The 20,234-nt window shown below is 38.0% G+C and overlaps 5 protein-coding genes across 10 annotated transcripts in view; 3 read left to right on the forward strand and 2 right to left on the reverse strand.

The window, feature by feature from the left end:
- LOC117208771 overlaps positions 1-4,545 on the forward strand; it is a 182,505-nt gene extending 177,960 nt beyond the window's left edge. For all 4 annotated transcript variants that reach the window (XM_033450104.1, XM_033450107.1, XM_033450105.1 and 1 more), the window contains 3 exons: positions 446-715; positions 1,219-1,553; positions 3,694-4,545. In XM_033450104.1, coding sequence (XP_033305995.1) covers positions 446-715; positions 1,219-1,553; positions 3,694-4,033 — 945 coding nt within the window. In that variant the 3' untranslated portion in view covers positions 4,034-4,545. The remainder of the gene's footprint in view (positions 1-445; positions 716-1,218; positions 1,554-3,693) is intronic.
- Positions 4,546-12,667: 8,122 nt separating this feature from the next.
- LOC117208799 (bifunctional methylenetetrahydrofolate dehydrogenase/cyclohydrolase, mitochondrial) lies at positions 12,668-15,045 on the forward strand. Its single transcript, XM_033450171.1, has 4 exons — positions 12,668-13,636; positions 13,743-13,927; positions 14,018-14,386; positions 14,505-15,045. The coding sequence occupies exons 1-4, from the start codon at positions 13,563-13,565 to the stop codon at positions 14,864-14,866; spliced, it is 990 nt and encodes a 329-aa protein (XP_033306062.1). The 5' UTR covers positions 12,668-13,562; the 3' UTR covers positions 14,867-15,045.
- Positions 15,046-15,320: 275 nt separating this feature from the next.
- LOC117208755 (glyoxylate reductase/hydroxypyruvate reductase) lies at positions 15,321-16,960 on the forward strand. Its single transcript, XM_033450070.1, has 4 exons — positions 15,321-15,587; positions 15,841-16,161; positions 16,241-16,698; positions 16,765-16,960. The coding sequence occupies exons 1-4, from the start codon at positions 15,400-15,402 to the stop codon at positions 16,890-16,892; spliced, it is 1,095 nt and encodes a 364-aa protein (XP_033305961.1). The 5' UTR covers positions 15,321-15,399; the 3' UTR covers positions 16,893-16,960.
- Positions 16,444-19,219, reverse strand: LOC117208756 (mitochondrial thiamine pyrophosphate carrier-like). 3 transcript variants are annotated; one of them, XM_033450072.1, is made up of 5 exons: positions 19,103-19,219; positions 18,484-18,648; positions 18,245-18,397; positions 17,679-17,881; positions 16,444-17,611 (listed from the first exon to the last, which is right to left on the reverse strand). In XM_033450072.1, exons 2-5 carry the CDS (start codon positions 18,601-18,603, stop codon positions 17,146-17,148), a joined length of 942 nt encoding a protein of 313 aa, XP_033305963.1. In that variant the 5' UTR covers positions 18,604-18,648; positions 19,103-19,219; the 3' UTR covers positions 16,444-17,145. The 3 variants fall into 3 exon arrangements, with proteins under 3 accessions (XP_033305963.1, XP_033305964.1, XP_033305965.1); XM_033450073.1 differs by lacking the exon at positions 19,103-19,219 and adding an exon at positions 18,771-18,908; XM_033450074.1 differs by lacking the exon at positions 19,103-19,219 and adding an exon at positions 18,781-18,886.
- Positions 18,997-20,066, reverse strand: LOC117208757. The gene is made up of 2 exons (XM_033450075.1): positions 19,318-20,066; positions 18,997-19,219 (listed from the first exon to the last, which is right to left on the reverse strand). Exons 1-2 carry the CDS (start codon positions 19,750-19,752, stop codon positions 19,004-19,006), a joined length of 651 nt encoding a protein of 216 aa, XP_033305966.1. The 5' UTR covers positions 19,753-20,066; the 3' UTR covers positions 18,997-19,003.
- Between the last annotated feature and the right edge of the window lie 168 nt (positions 20,067-20,234).

The following is a 20,234-nucleotide window of genomic DNA, read 5'->3' on the forward strand; positions in this document are numbered from 1 at the left end:
CCAACCACGATCGAAAGAATCTCCGTCGATAGTTGCGCCGTTGGCGATTGCGCGAGGGTAAAGGCTGTAATTAACGAGACCGCGTTTTCATTAAAACTTTATCAGAAATTCGGCGTGTAAACGGCGGTGTGATCGCGGAGGGATGTACGACAATCGAACCGAGGCGAACGAACGTTCGCGTGACCAAAATAAATCTGAAATTCCGATCGAGCAGCGAAACCGTGTCACCGTCACCGGCCATTTTCCCGCTCCGTCGTTCCTTCCATTTTGTTATCGATCGCAGGATTTACGAGGGGCACGGACTCGCGTCCGTGAATTTAAAGCGCAATTACACACGCTAATGTTCTCCGATCGCGTTTGTTCGTCACCGTAGCAATTATAATAATCTGTCGACTGATTAATTCGTAAGCGACCCCGGGGACCGAATCATGCTCGATATCTACAGGTGCTCGATCTTCCATGGCCGAACGCTCCGCCTGTCCAACGAGATTGCCTCTGCTCCAACCGATCCCTACCGATGAACGTCAAGTCCACCTCGAATATAGTCGAGGTACACTTCACCGTCAGGTCTATGGACGCGTTGGATGACTATAATAATCTGTTCTTCGAGGGAACCTGGGACTTTATCAAGACCAGCCCTTGCATGCAGAAGCGAAGAGTGAGGGGACCATCCGGAGAGATCAAGTATAAGGTGCCGGTTATAGACGAGGATGAGGTGAGACTTTTATGGCTTTAGAGAAATTTGGAACAGACGAAAAAACTTGGATCGACGCGTTCAATGCGAAATCTAGTCATTCTTTAAGGAAATCAAACGAACAGATCCTTTTTTCCATTCCTTTCGTCGCGAAAGATAGAAATCGTACATCTCACATTGAACGTGTTACGAGAGGTTCAAGGAGAATTTTGGACACGAAGTATATCGGACGCCGGTGGTAGATCGCTCAGATTTGCTTTCGTGTGGTCTCAAATTGAGCATTACCTTCTAAGAGCTCCGTTACATAAAATTTGAGTTACTGTAACGGAGGACAAATCGAATGGCTGGCTACGACTATGGCGACGAAGGTTCCAATCGCTCGAATCGTGGAACTCGAACTTTCTCAAAATTGTTCACCCTCCTACGAAGGGAGAGGAACTTCCGTTTTACGAAATAAATATTCGCCGAAATAACTCGGACATGCCATACTTGAAATCGAAGAGTTCTGGGTGGATTATTTTCAGAAAAACTGCGAGAAGCATCCATGGCTGATCGACCCAGGGCCGAACCAATATCTCTACGTGAAAATGCACGGCACGATAATGTCGAACACGAGCAAATGCGCGACGAAGAACCGGATCGTCGTGCACACCGGTGGCGCTATTCACGTGTCGGTGTGCCCGAAACCACCTGCGGAATCGAGTCACCACGTGGTCGAGGTTTTCAGTGACGGCTGGGCCGTCAGCAGCAACGCGATGATCCTAGCACCGGGCCAAGACCCCGTCAGGACTGTAGCCGTCGAATTTATCGTCAAGGAACCGGAAACCTACACGGTCACCTGGCTCGAGCTCGCTAGAAGGTTGGTAATTCGAAATACCTTTCTTATTTTCTTTACAAATCCTCTAACGCGTTAACTGCCGTACGAATTTTATATACAGGGTGTTCGGATAAAGATTTTCCACGATTTAAGGGGTGATTCTTGACGCCGAAATAAGACAAAAGTCAAGAATAAAAAAATTGCGTTTTCGATCTTGTTTTTTAATTATTGACAATTAAAAATCGGCCAGAATATCCCTACACGCGGGCAAACCTCCTTACACGAACGAAAGGAGGTCAGCCTAAGCAGAGGGGCGCACAGTCCTCAGTCCCAAGGACATACGGGCGGCAGGATACCATACAATTTGATTTTTCCAAAATATTATATCGTGTTTGAACGCTCTTCTCCAACCATCTTATCCAAGTTATTCGTATCGTTGAAAGTTTGCCGGTCCATGAAATTTATCTTATTTTAATCGTTCTAAAAAATCTAATATACCCCGGGTCACCGATGATCATCGTGGCAGTCGATGTTCTAAATTTACCAATAACACATTTGAAATCATATTGCTTCTTGTACGTACGTGTCTTACGGTGCCTACTCAACGATGCGATCAAACTAAGAGCGTCGTGCAGTACATATCCAATTGAATCTAACTGATAATACGCTGTTTGTGTCGTAAGAAATTCATATTTTAATTAGACATCAACCTCGAATGGATTAATCATGTAGATCCTTGATTAAACAAAATTTACACAGCTACTCCCTCCGTGTATTTAGCGATAGAAACCTCTTGGTTATCTTCGTTCTTTCGCTTGAACGATCCTGAACGAGGAACCTAAGCAGTAATCTGTCCTTTCACGTTACCTTTGAACCTCGCCAAGAGCCTTGCCCTCAATTCGCCGGAGTATCTACAAAAAGCACCGACAGTATCTCATTCAGAAAGTTGTCACTGATCCCCCGTTTCACCTGACAAAACGCTAGTTCTAAGGTCTTGTTCGAAAACGCGACAGAGAAGAAGTAGCCACCATTTCACATTCTACACACTACTCGGAAAAACCTCGAACAATTCTCCGTTCGTCTTTCTTTTAAAACTCTTAGAAACTCGTTTGGTCAAGTGGCACGGAATCTCTGGTTTCCTTAAAGCAACGTTCCCAAAATTTCACTGGGAGAAATGCCAAACGTCTTCTCTTCGCCCTCTGCTTCTGATACTAAAATCCCATTCTGCAAAGTGCTAATAAATCGTTAGCTCTCTTAACAACCAATCTTGACGATCTTTCCTCCTTTTAGCACGTTGTTCCCAAAATTTCGCTACTTCTCCCACTGCTTATCCGCTGTAACTGTACTTCACCGAATCCGCTTAGAAAAGTGCCAAATGTCTTTTTGGTTGCCTCGTCTTCTACTAGAACAATTCAAAAAGATTTCGCCGCAAAAGCATTAAAGGAAAGTATCTTCCCTTCGCTTAAAACCAAAAACTCATTCGGAAAGTCTTTAATCTTCTTAACAACTGCTAAAGTACTATCCTCGGAATTTAATCGAGAATCTTCTTGATTAAAGTTGAAGGGTCTTTTCTTTATTTTACGCGTCTGGAACGTAACTTCCTAATGAAACGATGACTTTACTTTCGAATAGCACACGATGTACCGTAGAAAGATGAGAAGTTGGCCGACACACAGGAAGCACAGCTCTCTATCGTTCGCCGTCAGGCTATAGATTTTACTTGTGTACACTACGAATTTTAGTGTATACATTGTAAAGCGGTAAAGATATCTTTACCGCTTTCCTTAACAGGATTACAATGTCCCGCTTCCATATACGTATCATGCGCAATATTGGAAGCAGTATTACGTCTTAAATATAAATATTTAATTAATTATTCAATTACTTATTAAATATAAATCCATTCGGTAAAGTTCTTCGGTAATCTTCTTTTACCTCTCATTTTATAAACTTTCTTTTGTCCGCCACTGTACGTAACACTTTCGGCTAATACGCGTGCTTATCTTTACAACCGTACCGAGTTCATCGAAAATAAGTAGACCGCTCATTTACCTAATCGTCCTTGCTCGCCTCTGAACGATACTACACAACGTAAGAAATGTTCATAGCTATTCGACGCTTAAGCGTCTTCGGGAAGATATCCACCGAGATTCCTAACCCTATTCTCAACTTTCCGGTGCAGACCATCGGTGACGTCGAGCGCAGGGCTGCAGATGCCACGCGACTGCGAGCAGCGGTGCCCCGAGCTGGACGCGTGCATAAACGCGTCGCTGTGGTGCGACGGGATCTCCCATTGTCCATCGGGCTACGACGAGGCTCTGACCCACTGCTCGGTCCTCCTGCAGCTGCCGCCTCTGCACCTGGCCATCGGCATCCTCGCGATCGTCACGATCATCGGCGTGATCTGCTTCGTGATCTGGCGGATCTGCAGGCAACGGGCGAACCGATCGATATCGCAGCACCGGCTGAAGAGCATCTCCTCGGAGACGGCGATCATCGACGGGAAGGAAGTGATTTGCTGACACAGCGATAGTTCTGTGCGATACGTCGAGGTCGACCGGGTGACCACCGTGTGACGATCGCCCACGGTCGTCCCATTCGTCGCTCGTCGTGGCGTCGTCGCGTCCCATTTCGCGTCCTCTTGAAGGGGTCGCCCGTTCCGGCGCCACGACGACGCCCGCCTCCGCGTAACGCGCAGAACTGCTCTGCTACCGGTATACTTCGCAGGAGACCTAGACTCTGCTCCAAAAGGACGGTTCGCTGCTCGATGACCTGCACCGGCTTGCGCTTTCTTTCTCCTACACGGATAGGTTCACGGTGTTTGCGCGCTTCTTTTGGCATCTTTGGTTCAGCGAGAATCGACTCGAATTCTCAGCTTCGACGACAGACGCGCGGACTCCGGGATAGATGCTTGCAGATGTTTTAGGAGGATGGACCAGAGCTGTTGATATTTGCCATATCCGTTTCTGTATTTTCTGACACTTTAAGGCTTCCTTTGGCTTTCGCTTCTGATATTTTAGAACGTTCCTGGATCTTTCTTTATCGAGAACAAAATCACGAGACCACGAGAATGGCGTCTTTGTCTTCTTCGCGATCCAGGTTAACCGGAATAAGTTGCCGAGCTCCTCGCGTGCCTTGGTTCCTTCTCGCGTGCTTTCTTCGATCGCCTTCGTTCGCTATCTTTCGTCGATTGGTTCGAGGAGTATCGCGTACGTTGATCGAGAACTTGAACAGCCCCGGTCCATTCCTCCGAGCTGATTATTATTTGCGCCGAGAGCACAGGGCGACGCATTTCCGAGGATTTCTCGGTTAGAAAGTCATCGAAACTCGAGGAATCGAGTTGCTTGAACGAGGACAATAAGTAATGAGATCCTAGTGATATCGTTTCGCTGGTAGCGTAGCTAACTTTTTGTCTCCGACGACCAGATGATATCGACCCATCGGTAGATCGAACGATGGCCGATCGATCGATACCTGGGTCGTACGTATTGGCATGGTAGAGGAGCCTGAAACTCTGTTGGACTTCGCGCTCGATTAAACGCCGACCCAACGAAGAGAAGAAGAAGACGTCGGTCCGTGGCATCGAGCAGGGAACCAACAAGAAATACTCGCACTATGGTCGTTCGATCGTCCGTCGAGGTGATGTCTCGATGAGGACGGAAGACGCGGTTTTAAGCACGAGCCACAATGGCTCCTCTCTCTCCTCCGCTCTCATGCTCCCTTTTGGTAAGCGCGCGAGATCCTCTGTAAAACGCTCGGTCGAAGTCGCGCGTGTTCGGATGAACTACCGCTGCTTTCATCGTGATTCACGTAAATCGATGGTAACCATGAAATTTTCGTCTCTGATTCTTCTTTTCTTTTCTTCTTTTTCTTCTTCTTTTTCTTCTTCTTTTTTCATCGAATCGATAGATACTCTGTCTTTGAGAAGAGAGCGAAACGTTGTCGTCTCTATCGACTATATCAACGTCAACAGGGGACAATGAGAGCAGAAAAATTGAATGATCTCGCTCTCGCTTCGTTCTTTCACTCGCGAATTACTTTGGAAAAGAAAGAGTTTTTCGAATTCTATACGCGAGTTTAGCACGTCTATTCGTGCAATTCGTAGAAGAGTGGCCAGAAACTATCGTCTTTGGAGTTTTGTTATCGGGAAAAAGAAGCGTTTACGCGAGAGAGATCTACGAAGATGATTCGACTTAGGATGATCGACGTTGATCACGATGGAACAGTATGGATAGTAAGCCTATCCGGGAACTATAGATACTGACCAAATGTTTCGAGTGATTACCGTTTAGACGACTTAACGATACTGTCACACTAGCGATAAGACGACTTCGGGAAGAACGAGTACGAAGAAAATGACGTAGAAGTATGGTAGCCTGAAATTATGTGATATATATAATGCTGTTTTTCACGGAGCTGTGCTCCGTTTAATAATGATTGTTACACCCTGGCGAAAGGGGTCGTCGGCGACGAGAATCGATGTGTAAGCGCCAGGAGGGAAGCGTCGAATTCTTTTTCGTAGAATTGGCGCCGCGACGACACCCGACGCCATAACTTGTACACCATGTTCATACTTGTACATAACTGATTATTTATCTATTTGTATCGGGTAACACGACACGTTCGTGCACGCGTGTCCGTTCGCAGCTTTCGCGCTTTCCGCATTTCAAATTTCGAATTATATCACCGGCTGCGCGTGAAGGAAGACGCGACTTTGATCGAAAGTATACTTGACCTTGGAAATTCTGCCCACTTATTCGCAATTTCAATTGCTATAAATCTAACGGTAGAACGATAGATGAAGAGATTGGACGGGATCGTTTGGTGTTCGAAAGTTGTACCGGCGAATGCGATTTAAGAATCGAGCAACGCGATAATTTTCTTCTGTTCTTCTGTTCTTTCGTAATGGATCGCTGCGAACGGAGACCCGTTCGAAACCGCTTTACTACTAGCCGATAAGCGTAGAGCTCGCGAAGCGCAGAAGCAAAAACGAAGGAACAAAGCCGACGGAAGATACGAGGCGAAGCGAAGGGAACCAGAGGCAAACCGAAAACGATCCAAGAAAAAATCTAACAACCGGTCAGCTAACTGAAAGCACCGCCATCGTTTCCCGCTGTGTTCAGCGTGCACGTCAACCACATCGCTCGGTGAAGGAAAATCGTGAACGGGACGTCTGCGCTACGAAAGCCACAATCGACGACCGTTCGGTAACCGGCCCTCCATTATACGTTCATGAAAAGACAATCGTTAACGTATTCCGCGTGGAATCGCATCTTTTTCACTCGATTTATTAATTCTATATGCTTTGAACGAGCCACCGACGAGCCACATCGGCGGCGTTCATCGGCTCATCCGACACACCCCCTCCACGCGAATAATTCTCGGCAAACGAACAAAATGAAAATAAAGTTGGACGAAATCGCGCGATTCGTTCGATATTTCGGCCGTACAGTTCTTTAGGTCTAAGTCGTTCGGAAGATTTTATAGTAATTTTGAAGAATTCCTCGGCGTACGGGACGACCGACGTCGGCCGACGCGTCCACATCGACGCGACGATGCAAAGAAAAGAGGGAACGGAGGAAATTTCTCGTCGAGTTGTCACCGGATTTCGTCCTTACGAGAAGACTTGTCCACCGGGACGATGCAAAAAGTATATAGGAAAACGCACGCATGCTTTATTTCATACCGAAGTTGATTATAGTTGACTCGCCGCGTTATCTCGCGTTCCACTCGATACGAATCGACGAAACGGCGCTTGTACGCGCCAACAACCGTCGATCTCGCTCGAGAACCAACTCGTGCAACGAACCATTCTTGACGTTCTGCGATTATTTTCTCGCCCCTCCCACCCTCAATTTATCGATGTATCATTCGCGTTTCTTGCGTTGCGGGGACCAATAAATTCGTACGACCGCCGGAGTTGGCCGTGCCAAAATGGGGAAGGAAGAGTTTCCACGGTTTCTTTAGTCTCGATTGTTCAGTTTGCTCGCGTGATTCCGGTTCGCCGCCGCGATACACCCCCAGAGAATCGAAGACTGACGCTTTAGTTTCGTGTTCTATCGTTGCTCTTACGACGAAAGTGTTACGTGATATCTGTTCACTGCCATTTCGTTTCATTTATCTGTACGCGATTCAAGCATTTTTCGAGAGATTCGGTCGACCAGCGAAGAACGGACACCGATCGCAGACATTAGAAAAGTAAAAATTATCGAACGAGAAAAAAAAAGGAACGTTTCGCACGAAAAGGCTGCCAAAGAAGAGATAATCGCCTTTAAAATTTCAATCATTTACGACGAATCGGTTGCTCGTATCGAACATTTAACGAAATAGCAATAATCTGTCCGAGAAAACGAACGAGAAAGAAACAAGAAAAGAGAGATTCACGATAAAACGAAATCGGTATACGAAATACATATAACGAAACCGAGAAGATCCCGCAGCTGAGAAAAGGAAAGAAGGACAACGTCGAAAAGTCCTCTGAACCAGACGCAAGAGGATTCCGCACGGAATGGCGAAGCTTGTTTGATTTACTACCAGACGATCGCTCACGGCCGAGTTCTCGTTTTGGTTGCCACCTACGCCCCGGTCGAAGAACCTTAAGCTTCCGGAGAATCGGTCTGATAAAAGGAAATAAAGGAGTCGCGTGCTCGCGGACAATAGGTTCGAGAAGATTAAAAAAGAAGAAGAACAATCCGCCTGATGAATCAACGGTGCGGTTCTCTTTTTCCCTCGAGTGTGACTTTCACGAGATAAAATATCGCGACGAAACGATCGCTTCGAAGAGGCCTGAAGCCTCTGCGAACGCTGTACCTCGCGGCTTCGTCGCCAATCACCGTTTCCGGCGCGTAACTTTGTTCATCGTGCTCGATGGTACGCGGTATAGAAGCTAATTTTCTAAGATTCCTCTCGATATTTTCTTCTCTTCTCGATATCGATCGTCGTTTTCACTTGTCCTTTGCCATTCGGCATTACCGAATATACTCGTACAAATATTGCCATTAAATCGTTTGTTCCGCGACCTTCGAGCAGAATTGCACCTTTGTCCAAATCCGACGTCAAACTATTCATTTTCCGCGTCGATTCGTTCTTTTCGCTCTTCTCTTCAAATTGTTCGACGAACAACGACGGATAACGCGAGTCCAACGACTCCTCGTTATCGTACGGAAACAACGTCTTCGTCGTATATATCGATAAACTGTTAAACTGGGAAATCGCGCAAAAGCGTAAATCGGCCAGAATTTCTAATATTTCAAAAACCAGCACGAGCTTCCCAGACGAGAATCGAATACGGACAGCCGATGAACGAGATTACGCGCGGGGAAAAAAAAGTACGTTTCCCCTAATGGGACCGCGTTGTTCACGTGCACGAGGACAGTAAAGGTTTATTGCCACGACCGGATCAAACCCATACGCAAACGAACCAGCCGCACGGTGCAATTTATCGGCGAACCTTTATTGACGTCGCGCATGAAAACGCGGCCCGCGTGTTTAGAGACACCCGCACGGCGACAGGGCATCGGCCGTGGAATCGCATCGACGTTAAACCAACCCGGCCCTAGTAACTCATATCCTCTGAACACCATGCTTGCTCCGCGTTTACCACTTGGCTATAGATTCGACCAAAGAGTGTTCCGCGAATTTCTCGAAATTCGGTTCAGCTCTCGCCTTGACACGTTCGCTGCTCTCTGAATCCACTTTTCCTCTCGTACAGCGAGTACATGTTAATAAAAATTGTCATACGTATCTTTATTTATTACACGCGTTTAATAGGAATTAGCATGAAATACTTTTCCATAATTTCGGGATTTTCGGTTCACGTGCCACTTCGAATCGTTAGGATACACAACAATGAAGGTATAGACCGACTGGAACGTGCTTCGTACGCAGCGAACGTGTTAAAATGAAAAGCGAAACTACGATAAATACGTTAGGAAACGAAACTTTTCGTCTAAATTTCCATATTTTCGAACGCTTAAGTATTTAGATTACGTTATGTTTGTAAAAAAAAAAAAATGTTCTGGGTTGTCAATTTCTTCGAATATTCTTCCCTTTAATTCTCGAATCGTTCGGATCGTTGAGTTTTGAAACCGTAACTTTCTGAATTTGAGAATTCGTGGCGATTACAGGCCGATGGCCGCGTACGGGTGTGCGTGTAAATAGATTACGAACGACTCGATTGTAAATAAAGGTAAAATACACGTACGAGTTTTAACTAATTCTAGATGATGATCTAAGTTAAACGAGTAACTATGTAGAGGATTAGACGTTATTAATTACGATATAAAATCATATCCATGAGCGCGCTGGTATTAAGGAAGGAAAGGTCGACGTTTAAGAGCAGGCGTTATTCTCGCGCTTTAACGATACTTGTCTTATATTTCAACTTTAATCTCCGCGATATGAAATTGACGATTACGTTTATGAAAAATATTCAAATGTTAAGAGTGGTTGACAGAGACAGCTATATTCGTTTGATTGTATTCTCGCCGATACGTGCTTGTATTTCTTTGATTCCGTCTGCAATATATCATTGTAAGTATCGTCAGGGAATAATTAATTAGAAATGAAACGAAAGAACGCTTGTTATCCCCTCGATTGACACCAGTCTCCGTTGAGACACCATGAACGAGAGAACAAACGAATGGACGATGTAACGAGTATAAGCGACTTCCGGTAGGCGCGCATCGAATCGACAAAAATTTGCGCGGTTCTATGTACATAAGTAAGCGTAAGTGTTGCCGAAGCGATAATGGCAAGAACGGAGAAACTGCACAAGACGATTAAGTTTAATAATGATTTCTCGATAAACTGTTGTAGGTAAAAAGAAACGAAAGCGTGATATAAATGAACGAACGACCGGTAAAACAGAAGGGAGAAAAACCGGAAAGTGAGAAAGCGTGACGTAAATAGGAAGTTTGTAAAACTCCGCGAACTGACTTGTACAGCGTTTATCTCAGGCCTGTCCACGTATAGGATTCCCAAATCGTTTATTCTTCGTCATAGTCTCGTGATCTTCTCAAAAAATAGTATAGCGTAAAAGTAATCATATCGTGTAGTGTCGATACTTTAGAGGATAAATTTACAGTACAAAATAAGAGAAAAAAGAATTGGAAGCTATAGCTCTCTAGCAAGATTCAAGATCCTAGTTCCGCATCTACGTTTCTGCTTAGTATGTGAAACTTAGTTCCTTAATTAGAAATGGTATCGTTTTCTCATTTTGTGCTCTAACTTTGTTCGTCGAAGAATCGACATATAATTAACCGATCGAGTTATCGAGCACTTTCACATGCTACGATAATTATATGGATACAGAGTGCGGGAAATGATTTGGACACTATAGTGTATCCTGTGAACAGGCCTGGTTTATCTAGTAGCACAGAAGTTGTACGAGTTCCCGAACTCTTCCCGAAGACTGCCGAAAACGCTTATTGTTTGAAACGCTTCGGCGCCCCGCAATAATCATCGCTTCGAGCGATGAAAATTACCGAGTAAGCATTAAGTATCGCTTTCTCTGTCGTTTTCATGCAGAGTCATACACGATCATTTATAGCAGTTGGTAAATCGTTCGCGTAACTCTCTTTTTTAAGATATTCGATATCTTCCTTTCCTCGTCTTACTTTTTCCTACGTTATAAGTAACAGATTTTGTAATGTAGGATAATTCTACGTTGAGCGAATCTGTTACGAAACAGGATGTTACCGACTGTCGGTATATCGATATTTGAGTTTAAAATTCCCTTCGAACGATTCGTTCGCATCGCGATAGATATGTATGTATCTATATACTTACATTCAACGTTCTTTTTTTCTATGCACGATGGTTCTTTTCTTTCTATTCGCTCGACAGTTTGCACCCAAATTGTTCGAAAGCTTAACATAGAAGTTAAACGATTCGCTAATTTTTTTTAACACATCGCCCACGGCACGAATATACAAAATTATGCAACAAGGAATATACACTCAATACCTCGAGACAGCGAAACTCTCGATTTCTGACACTATTACTGCAAGAAAATAATCATAAACACAAACGGAAGAATGCATTACGATGTAAGAATAAATTATCCAATTTACGGTGAGCGTGGAATCAAGAACAGGCCCGACAATAACATATGTGCACATGCGCTCGTGCACCGTACATGTTTACGAAGATGTACTACTACCTAAAAATGTTTATAGATGCGTCTATCAGGCCGATCACATGTATTGAACGTGAAGTAAAACGAAAGAGTACTTACATTACCCACTTAACGAGATACTTTCGACATACAAATGAATTCAATGCATTAATGAACTTTAATCCAAATTGTGAAACATTACTGTGACGTTTAAAGTGAGAAACTTTAACAGCTATTACTGTTCATAACGTAAACGTGATAATTGATTGATTAACACTAATAAGATCGTATCGTTTGGTCTGAAAGACACTTCTATGGAATGGTTAATGAGAACGAAAGAGGATCGATCACCGTCAGACGTAAAAAATTTCAACAGAACCTCCGGAAACATGCTCACACGACATGCATATAGTTACTAATTATACCATTATTGATTACCGATTCGAATATCGAGTATGCGACATTTTTAATAAATTATTTTGAAGATTGCTTGACTTGTTTATCCTTACCTTATCCCATCTTGTTACTTCAAATCGTAGAGATATTCAATGATGCAAATATAAATCTTGAACACGATTGATTTTAACTTTAATTTAATAACTTCTGGATAACGGATCTTTTTGCTGCACTTCCAGCTTCTTAAAATTATTGCTTTCGATACTATAAAGACTGAATGCACATGAACGATATTTTACCGTGCGATCCCGATACTACCATGTCTTTCACTGTTTTCCTATTACAACGAAATGGACATATGATTGTACTCGATCACAACGATATCGTACGATAAAATATCGCTCGTGGAATTCCCGCGTAAATTGACCGCCAAAAATTATATCGATAATAATCGAATATCGCGATATTTAATTACACATTCTACCGTCTTACTAGCGTTGTACGTGCCAGTTCTATACTGAATCGATAACGTACCATATGACTTAATGGTAAGTAAGGAAACACGGAAAAACTCCCTCTACGTCTAAGGCAGGGACTACCGGGCATAGCCTTACTGACGAGTCCACCGGTAGTCCCGGGACGAAACGCAAACTCTCTTTTCATCTAGCTCCAACTACACGTCCGCCATATTTTGATAGTGTGTCATGCTTTCTGAAGTATTGTGAAAACATAAAATTCTATACTACGTTCTGATTATAGGATATCCTGTTCTATATTTTATTTAATTTCATACAAAACTTTAGTTTTTATTCAAACCAGTACTATACTGAATCGATATCGTCACATGTGACACGAAACTGATAAGAAGCTTTTCCCAAATCGGTATTTTAGAACGTAAGGCAAGAAAACTCATATAGTGCCAGATCTATCTTATCCTTAGTCAATGATGAAAGTAAAATTAATGTTACTGTTGTTATAATATCGCTATAGTCAGTCTGCTATAGTATAAATATGTATATTAACGTTATCGTTACCTGAAGAAAAGTAGTCCCATAGAAAGTTTATATGCAATATTTCTATATCTCGTTTATGATATTATATATCACTTTCTTAAATAATATAAGTGAAATTACAATGTCATTTTCCTGAAATAAATATGTAAAATATAGATTAAATGTTAATTCTTTTTACAAATAAAACAGTACCGGCAAAACTAGTTTCGAAAGTAAAAAATCAACATTCCCTTTCACTACAAAACATTGCAAGATTTTCACCAGTAATCGCTGCAAACTATTTAGTATACTTTCACCAACAACAGGTTCACTGTGTTTTTTCATTATCACATTATTTATAAAAACTGATAGATATCATAATTTCGAATTATAATTACATAAAATACAGTATATATATATATATGTTATATTACATTATGTTATGTTAAGTACTACAAGTAACAATTTATATATTGTTATGTATATAAATGATCAAATATTTTACTATAAAATAATTAAATATATAAACGATTTTATACTTAAAACATGTTTCACTGGAAGAAAGTCTTAGGAATTAATTTACATGGATCTTTGAGACAATTACATACTTCACAAATTTTGTAAGTAATACATATTCAATTTTTAAAGATTTAAAAAGTTATAATATAATATAATATAATTTTCTAATTGACTCGATATGAGGTACATAACATATATTTTTTTTAGACAAAAAGCTGTTATAATAAATGGTAAAGAAATAGCTGATGAGATTCAAAATGAATTAAAAGCAACTATTCAGGATTGGATAAATAATAATAGAAAGAGACCTAAACTCGTAGCCATAAAGGTTGGAAATGATCCAGCTAGTAAAGTATATGTTGAAAGAAAGATGAAAGCTGCAAACTTCATTGGTAAAATAACGCTAATGTTTAAACAACTTCGATAGATGTAATTGATACATTGAATACATGTCTAACATATTTATTTTATTGATAACTCAGGAATTGAAAATTATGTTATTCATTTAAAAGAAAATAATTCGCAGCAAGATCTTATTAAAGAAATTGATTATTTAAATAAAGATGAAAATGTAGATGGGATTATCGTGCAATTGCCATTACCAAAACACATGAATGAACATGAAATATGTCAAGCAATTGTACCAAATAAAGATGTTGATGGTTTCCATTTAGAGAATTTGGGTAATTTAGCATTAAATAACAGTAGGTTTATTCCGGCAACTGCTTTGGCTGTAAAAGAATTAATAATTAGGAGCAATATTGAAACTTTTGGAAAAAATGCAGTGGTAGTGGGAAGGTCTAAACATGTTGGGTTACCAATTGCATTACTTTTACATGCTGACAGCAAAGGTATAAAACGTAAATATAATAATAAAATGTAAAATAGCAAATTCAATGAAATTTTATATATATAGAATGTAACATTGCAAAAAAGTCAATGAAATCATAACAGCAAATTAATTCACAGATGAAATAGGTGCATTAGATATGACTACAACAATATGTCATCGCCATACTCCCCATACTGAATTAGAAAAATTTACAAAATTGGCAGATTTGGTAGTCGTTGCAGCTGGTATTCCTGGCTTAATTACTAAGGAAATGATAAAGCCAGGAGCATGTGTAATTGATGTAGGGATTACAAGAATAAAGATGGACAATAAATACAAATTAGTAGGAGATGTAGATTTTGAAAATGTTCAGGCAATTGCTGGACATATAACTCCAGTACCAGGAGGTGTAGGTCCTATGACTGTAGTAATGTTAATGAAAAATACTATTTTAGCAGCTAAAAGAAATTATAACAACTCAAAATCATCTGTACTTTAAAATATTAATGTTTAAGAATATGGACCATACATAATTCACAGCACAGTATTGATATATATATATAAAATATTATGTTTTCCTGTGGAAATAAAATGGAAATAATAAAACTTTCTATTTTTTATTATGTTTACTCATTACATCAGAAAATGTCTTTTATTACTCACATATAAAAACTTGATATCATGTTATCAAATAATTCCCAATGCATGTTATTATTTTTGATATACGAAATAAAAGCAAAAAGGTATACAAAATAAATTGGGAATTATATATAATAATAAAATAATAAAAGTATTATTTTTAATAAAGAAGACAGTTTTCTAACATTTTCGAGCCACTAAAGGATATTGAAATTACAATTAACATACATATGGATTTATATAGTAATCTGTTTGAACTTTAAAATTATAAAAAAAAAATTAAAATATTTAATTAATGATAAGTAAAGGTTATATTTTCCCGTATTTGATGTTTCTGTTCAGTCGAGACTGAACAAATATATAAGATAATAACAACCATCTATTTAATAAAAAATGTCTTTATCTAACTTCACTTTCTACACGAAATCAAATCAAAGGTCGCTACTTTTAATTGCTTTCAAACTTTTAAGACGTAACAATCAAAAATTTGTCACATCTAGTCCAGTTAAGATGAGTCGACCAAAAGTTTTGATCACCCGCCCGGACATTCCAGCTGCCGGGTTAAATTTACTTAAAGAACAGTGAGTATATTTTTAATATTTAAAGAACACTTAAAATACATTTCATTCTCTTAAATCATGTAAAACACATTACCCAATTTTTCATATCTTATTCTATGAAGTTGCGTTTACGTAAACATACATATGTATAATGTTATACTTTAACATCTCAAACATTTCGTACCAATATTATATTTTTGTCTTTGATTTATACGTGCTTGCAATGAGAAAACTGTTTATTAATATTTCTATTTCTTTTTATTTTATATTTTAGGTGTGATGTTGTTCTATGGGAAAAACCTGAGCCAATTCCTAAATCTGTATTATTATCAAAAATACAAAATATGGATGGAGTTTATTGTTTATTGACAGACAAAATAGATGAAGAAGTTTTAAATGCCGCCGGACCACAATTAAAAGTTGTGGCTTCTATGTCAGTTGGTGTTGACCACTTAGATTTGCAAGCTTTGAAGAAGAGAAATATTAAAGTTGGTTATACTCCTGGTATTCTAACAGATGCGACAGCTGAATTGGCTGTAGCATTATTACTAGCTACGTCTAGAAGATTAATAGAAGCAAACAGAGCCATTTACAAGTATAAAACAGAACATATTTTTTTATTTATTAAATCGTGTAATTAAACATACATTTTATTTCAAATATAATTTATATAGGGGTGAATGGAAAGCATGGTCACCAACTTGGATGTGTGGACCAGGATTATCTGGATCAACTGTTGGAATAGTAGGATTAGGTCGTATTGGTATTCAAGTAGCAAGATGTCTTAACAGCTTTAACACTGCTAAAATATTGTATACAAGTAGGAGTATTAAGCAGGAAGCATCCGAATTTGGAGGAGAAAAAGTAGAACTTGATATGTTATTGGAAAAAAGTGATTTTGTAATTGTAACAACAGCTTTAACTCCAGATACAAGACAAATGTTTAACAAAAATACATTTAAAAAAATGAAAAGATCTGCTATATTTATAAATGTCAGTAGAGGAGAGGTTGTTGATCAATCTGCTCTGATAGAAGCTTTAAAAAGTGGAATAATCAGAGCTGCTGGTTTAGATGTTATGACTCCTGAACCTATTCCATTAGATAGTGAACTTTTAAAGTTAGATAACTGTGGTAAGTTAACTAAGATCTATCTGTAGTAAAATATATAATAAAAATAATGATTTACTTATGTTTCAGTTGCATTACCTCATATTGGTAGTGCTGCTACAGAAACGCGAGAAGAAATGTCAATAATTACTGCTAAAAATATTATAGCAGTCTTGAAAGGAACTCCAGCTGAAATGCCTGCTCCACTTCAATTATAAATATAACTTAAGTTAAATATCACAAATAAACTACTGAAGCAAAAATAAATTTGTGAGGAGAGACTAAATCAGCTTTAAGCTTAGATTGTTATTTACCATTATAACTTGATTCTTTATACAAGTATGATTATATGTTTATACATACATATTATACATTTAACATATATGTATAAATTATTTTGTACATATGACAGTATGGAGAGAATATTATATACTGTACTCTTTTAATATTAAAACTAGCATTATAATAACTTCACTTTTCTGAAATATACCTCAAGGCTTTTAATACTATTAAGCTTTGCTCATATATCGTAAAATGCAATGCCGTTGTCATACTAGCTTTCAATTGAGATGGTACTAAACCTTTAAATAGTCCTTTTACTCCTTCCTTTCTTATAGTTAATTTTAAACAATCTATAAGTCCTTTACATTCAAAAAAAGTACCAAAACCTTTTCTACCATTTTTGAATCCTTGTATTTGTAACCTTTTCCTACTAAGATCAAATGGATATACTGCAGTTTTAGCTAATAGACCAGCTGTACTACCAGATATTAGAGAATTGAAAAAACTAGTATCAGTTTCATTGTAATATTTCTTATACATATCACTGAAAAATGCATAAAATGCAAATTGTAAACCTGTATGTGGCACAATTTGCAATACAGTCGGTAATAATCCATAAAAAAAAGCCTTTGGAGATTCATGTCGTATTATACAGCTGTAAATATATTTTATTAAACAATGTTTGATTCTATGGAAAGGTGTATTTACAGTATTTAACTTGCCTGCAAGAATGAAAAATTCCTTTATAGATTACATGATTATTTGATTGTGCTACTAATCTGGTTCTTAATGTATCGAAAGGAAATGATACAGTTGTAGCTATAAAACCAGCACCTGCACCAGCTACAAACTTTGTTGAATATTTCCATTCATTTAGTAATGAAAAATTATGAAACTCATGCATAAGCACATTATATGAATAAAACTGTAACATTTTAATATTTAATTATATATTTTGACAATAACTTCAAAATATTTTCATATTTAGATAAGGTATTCAAGATTCAAACGATCAGTGTTACAAATGATACTGTTTAAAATTTGTAGATATTGTCCTATTCAGGGAAAAATATTTTCATATTTCTTAAATTTTGTTGTGTTTTAATTTATAAATTATAAACTTCAAGAATATGCAACATACAGTATCAGATGTAAGACTTAAAGCCATAATGTCTCTAATACAAATTAATAATTTTTGAGATTATTTTATATAATATTTATTTCAACTGAAAGAATTATATAATAGAACTAAAAAGCTACATGAAAGTTTCATAAAATATACATTTACCTGGCTAGTCCCATATATAACTGATAATAATTGAGCAGGTACATGTCCTTTCCAAAAAGCTGAAATACCTTCTTCCTTAAATATTAAGTAAAATGCTTGTAGTAAAGAGTGATATTTACTAACATGATGGTTAGCAATAGGTTCAACTTGTAACTACAGTGATAAAGAATTCTTTTTAATGTCTATGTATAACATTATAAACATTGTTGTTGTATTACTTGTGATATATGTTCTTTTACCTGAAATCTAATTTTCACAACATCGAAAGGTTGACAAGCAAATCGTGTTACAAAACCACTAACACCTCCTGCTATAGCATGTTCCAAATTATTACTATTACCTTTTGATGAAGTGTCCATTATTTTCTAAACTTGGTACTTAATAGACTGTAAATAGCATAATAACTGAAAAATTGAAAATAAGACTTTTTATACAAATAATAAAATACTTTCATAAATGGCAAGTCAGTATTTAAAAAATACATGTATGTAATATTTATTTGGAAGGATAAAATCATTTTTCTTACTATACATAACCTAAATTATTCTCATTAGAAAAATCAGGATCCACATCTGTTCACAATAATTATCATGCCCATAAAATAAATATAACCTTGAGTATATGGATAATACATAAATGATTAGATGAATACTTTTAATATAATTATAAATATAATAATATATTTAACTAAGAATTTATTGATATATATAGTTCACAATTTCCTTTCGACGTATATTTTATTATATAACTAACATTTCCTTATTTGTTATAATTATAATCAATGTCTTGTATTATTTCGGAGACTGACGAATAATCGTCAAAATTGGAGGCATAGTTTAAACTATAATAATCCTTTACCAGTGATGTTAAGTTATATCCCCAGACACTTTGAAGTACAAGTTTTATATTTCTCCTGGATGGAATGTTCAAATGACCGTTTACAGCTATTAAATCCAAATATTCATTAAAATTTTCCTGTAAAAAATATATTCCACAATATTTTTGTTTAATTTACTACATCTTTATTTAAATCCTTAAATACGTTAAAAATCAATTCAACGATCTATACTCACATAATTCTCTAATTTCCATTTATTCCATAATTCAATATACAATTTAAACAAATTTAAAATTATTACTTCATATATAGAGCAAATATTTTCAAAGCTACTCTCAAGTTTTTCTAATTCCTCATTCTTTAATGCATCATCATTCATTCTCCGGAAATACCATTTCTTAAAAAATCTTTTGTTTGCATCATTTTGTATGTACAAACATTTAATATCCGTCATTATGCCAGAATTGTTAATAAGTACTTCGTGACACAGTCGAAATCCATCATCTTCTGAAGATTCGATTAAATGAATCACAAAATCAGAATAAACAAGCAGTAATCCTGTAATATGTTGTGTAATATTTTTCTTTATTGAAGTATCAAATACTTGTACTATATTCTCACAATCTGTAATTTTTGCACAAAAAATAAGTCTATGCACAAACGTATGCATTCTTGAAATATAATAAAGTACACTTACCTTGAACAAGTTGTTTGATCAATAAGCAACATGCATTACGCTAAAGCGTGATTTTTAAAATTTTAAATTTTAATTTAAGTTTAAATTTTTCTAAGTATGAAATGTAAAATCTATTTGATTTTCTAATTGTTTTTAAGTATAGAAATGAACATTTCGTTATGTCATGAATTACAACTACTACAAATATAGAAAATTTTGCAAACATACAATCGTAGACAAGGCATTTTTGTTCTTTAACCCTTTCACTACTGCAGTGTTTTCCGTCGGAGTGACACCGCTGTACGGGCCACCGTGCCGCCGGAATAGCGGTACTGAACGGAGCACTGCGGCGGAAAGCGTTCATATGTTGCGCGGGGCTCATAATTAAGTGGTATTCCGCGGACGTCGTCTATAGGCGACACTCGTCCGCACAGGTAGTCACGCGGATGCCGCCTATACGTAGCGAAAGGGTTAAA

The sequence above is a fragment of the Bombus bifarius genome, unplaced genomic scaffold, assembly GCF_011952205.1.
Source record: "Bombus bifarius isolate JDL3187 unplaced genomic scaffold, Bbif_JDL3187 scf7180000008162, whole genome shotgun sequence".
NCBI classification, from domain to species: domain Eukaryota; kingdom Metazoa; phylum Arthropoda; class Insecta; order Hymenoptera; family Apidae; genus Bombus; species Bombus bifarius.

Excerpts from the sequence above, each read along its gene's own strand:
- LOC117208799 (XM_033450171.1), top strand. The coding sequence starts at position 13,563 with ATGTTTCACTGGAAGAAAGTCTTAGGAATTAATTTACATGGATCTTTG. Across the intron at positions 13,928-14,017 it reads GAAAGCTGCAAACTTCATTG|GAATTGAAAATTATGTTATT; the intron begins GTAAAATAACGC and ends TTGATAACTCAG. Across the intron at positions 14,387-14,504 it reads TTTACATGCTGACAGCAAAG|ATGAAATAGGTGCATTAGAT; the intron begins GTATAAAACGTA and ends ATTAATTCACAG.
- LOC117208755 (XM_033450070.1), top strand. The coding sequence starts at position 15,400 with ATGTCTTTATCTAACTTCACTTTCTACACGAAATCAAATCAAAGGTCG. Across the intron at positions 15,588-15,840 it reads TTAAATTTACTTAAAGAACA|GTGTGATGTTGTTCTATGGG; the intron begins GTGAGTATATTT and ends TTTATATTTTAG. Across the intron at positions 16,699-16,764 it reads TTTAAAGTTAGATAACTGTG|TTGCATTACCTCATATTGGT; the intron begins GTAAGTTAACTA and ends CTTATGTTTCAG.
- LOC117208756 (XM_033450072.1), bottom strand. The coding sequence starts at position 18,603 with ATGGACACTTCATCAAAAGGTAATAGTAATAATTTGGAACATGCTATA. Across the intron at positions 17,882-18,244 it reads TTATATATGGGACTAGCCAG|TTTTATTCATATAATGTGCT; the intron begins GTAAATGTATAT and ends AAAATGTTACAG. Across the intron at positions 17,612-17,678 it reads GGAATTTTTCATTCTTGCAG|CTGTATAATACGACATGAAT; the intron begins GCAAGTTAAATA and ends ATATATTTACAG.
- LOC117208757 (XM_033450075.1), bottom strand. The coding sequence starts at position 19,752 with ATGCATACGTTTGTGCATAGACTTATTTTTTGTGCAAAAATTACAGAT. Across the intron at positions 19,220-19,317 it reads AATGGAAATTAGAGAATTAT|GAAAATTTTAATGAATATTT; the intron begins GTGAGTATAGAT and ends TATTTTTTACAG.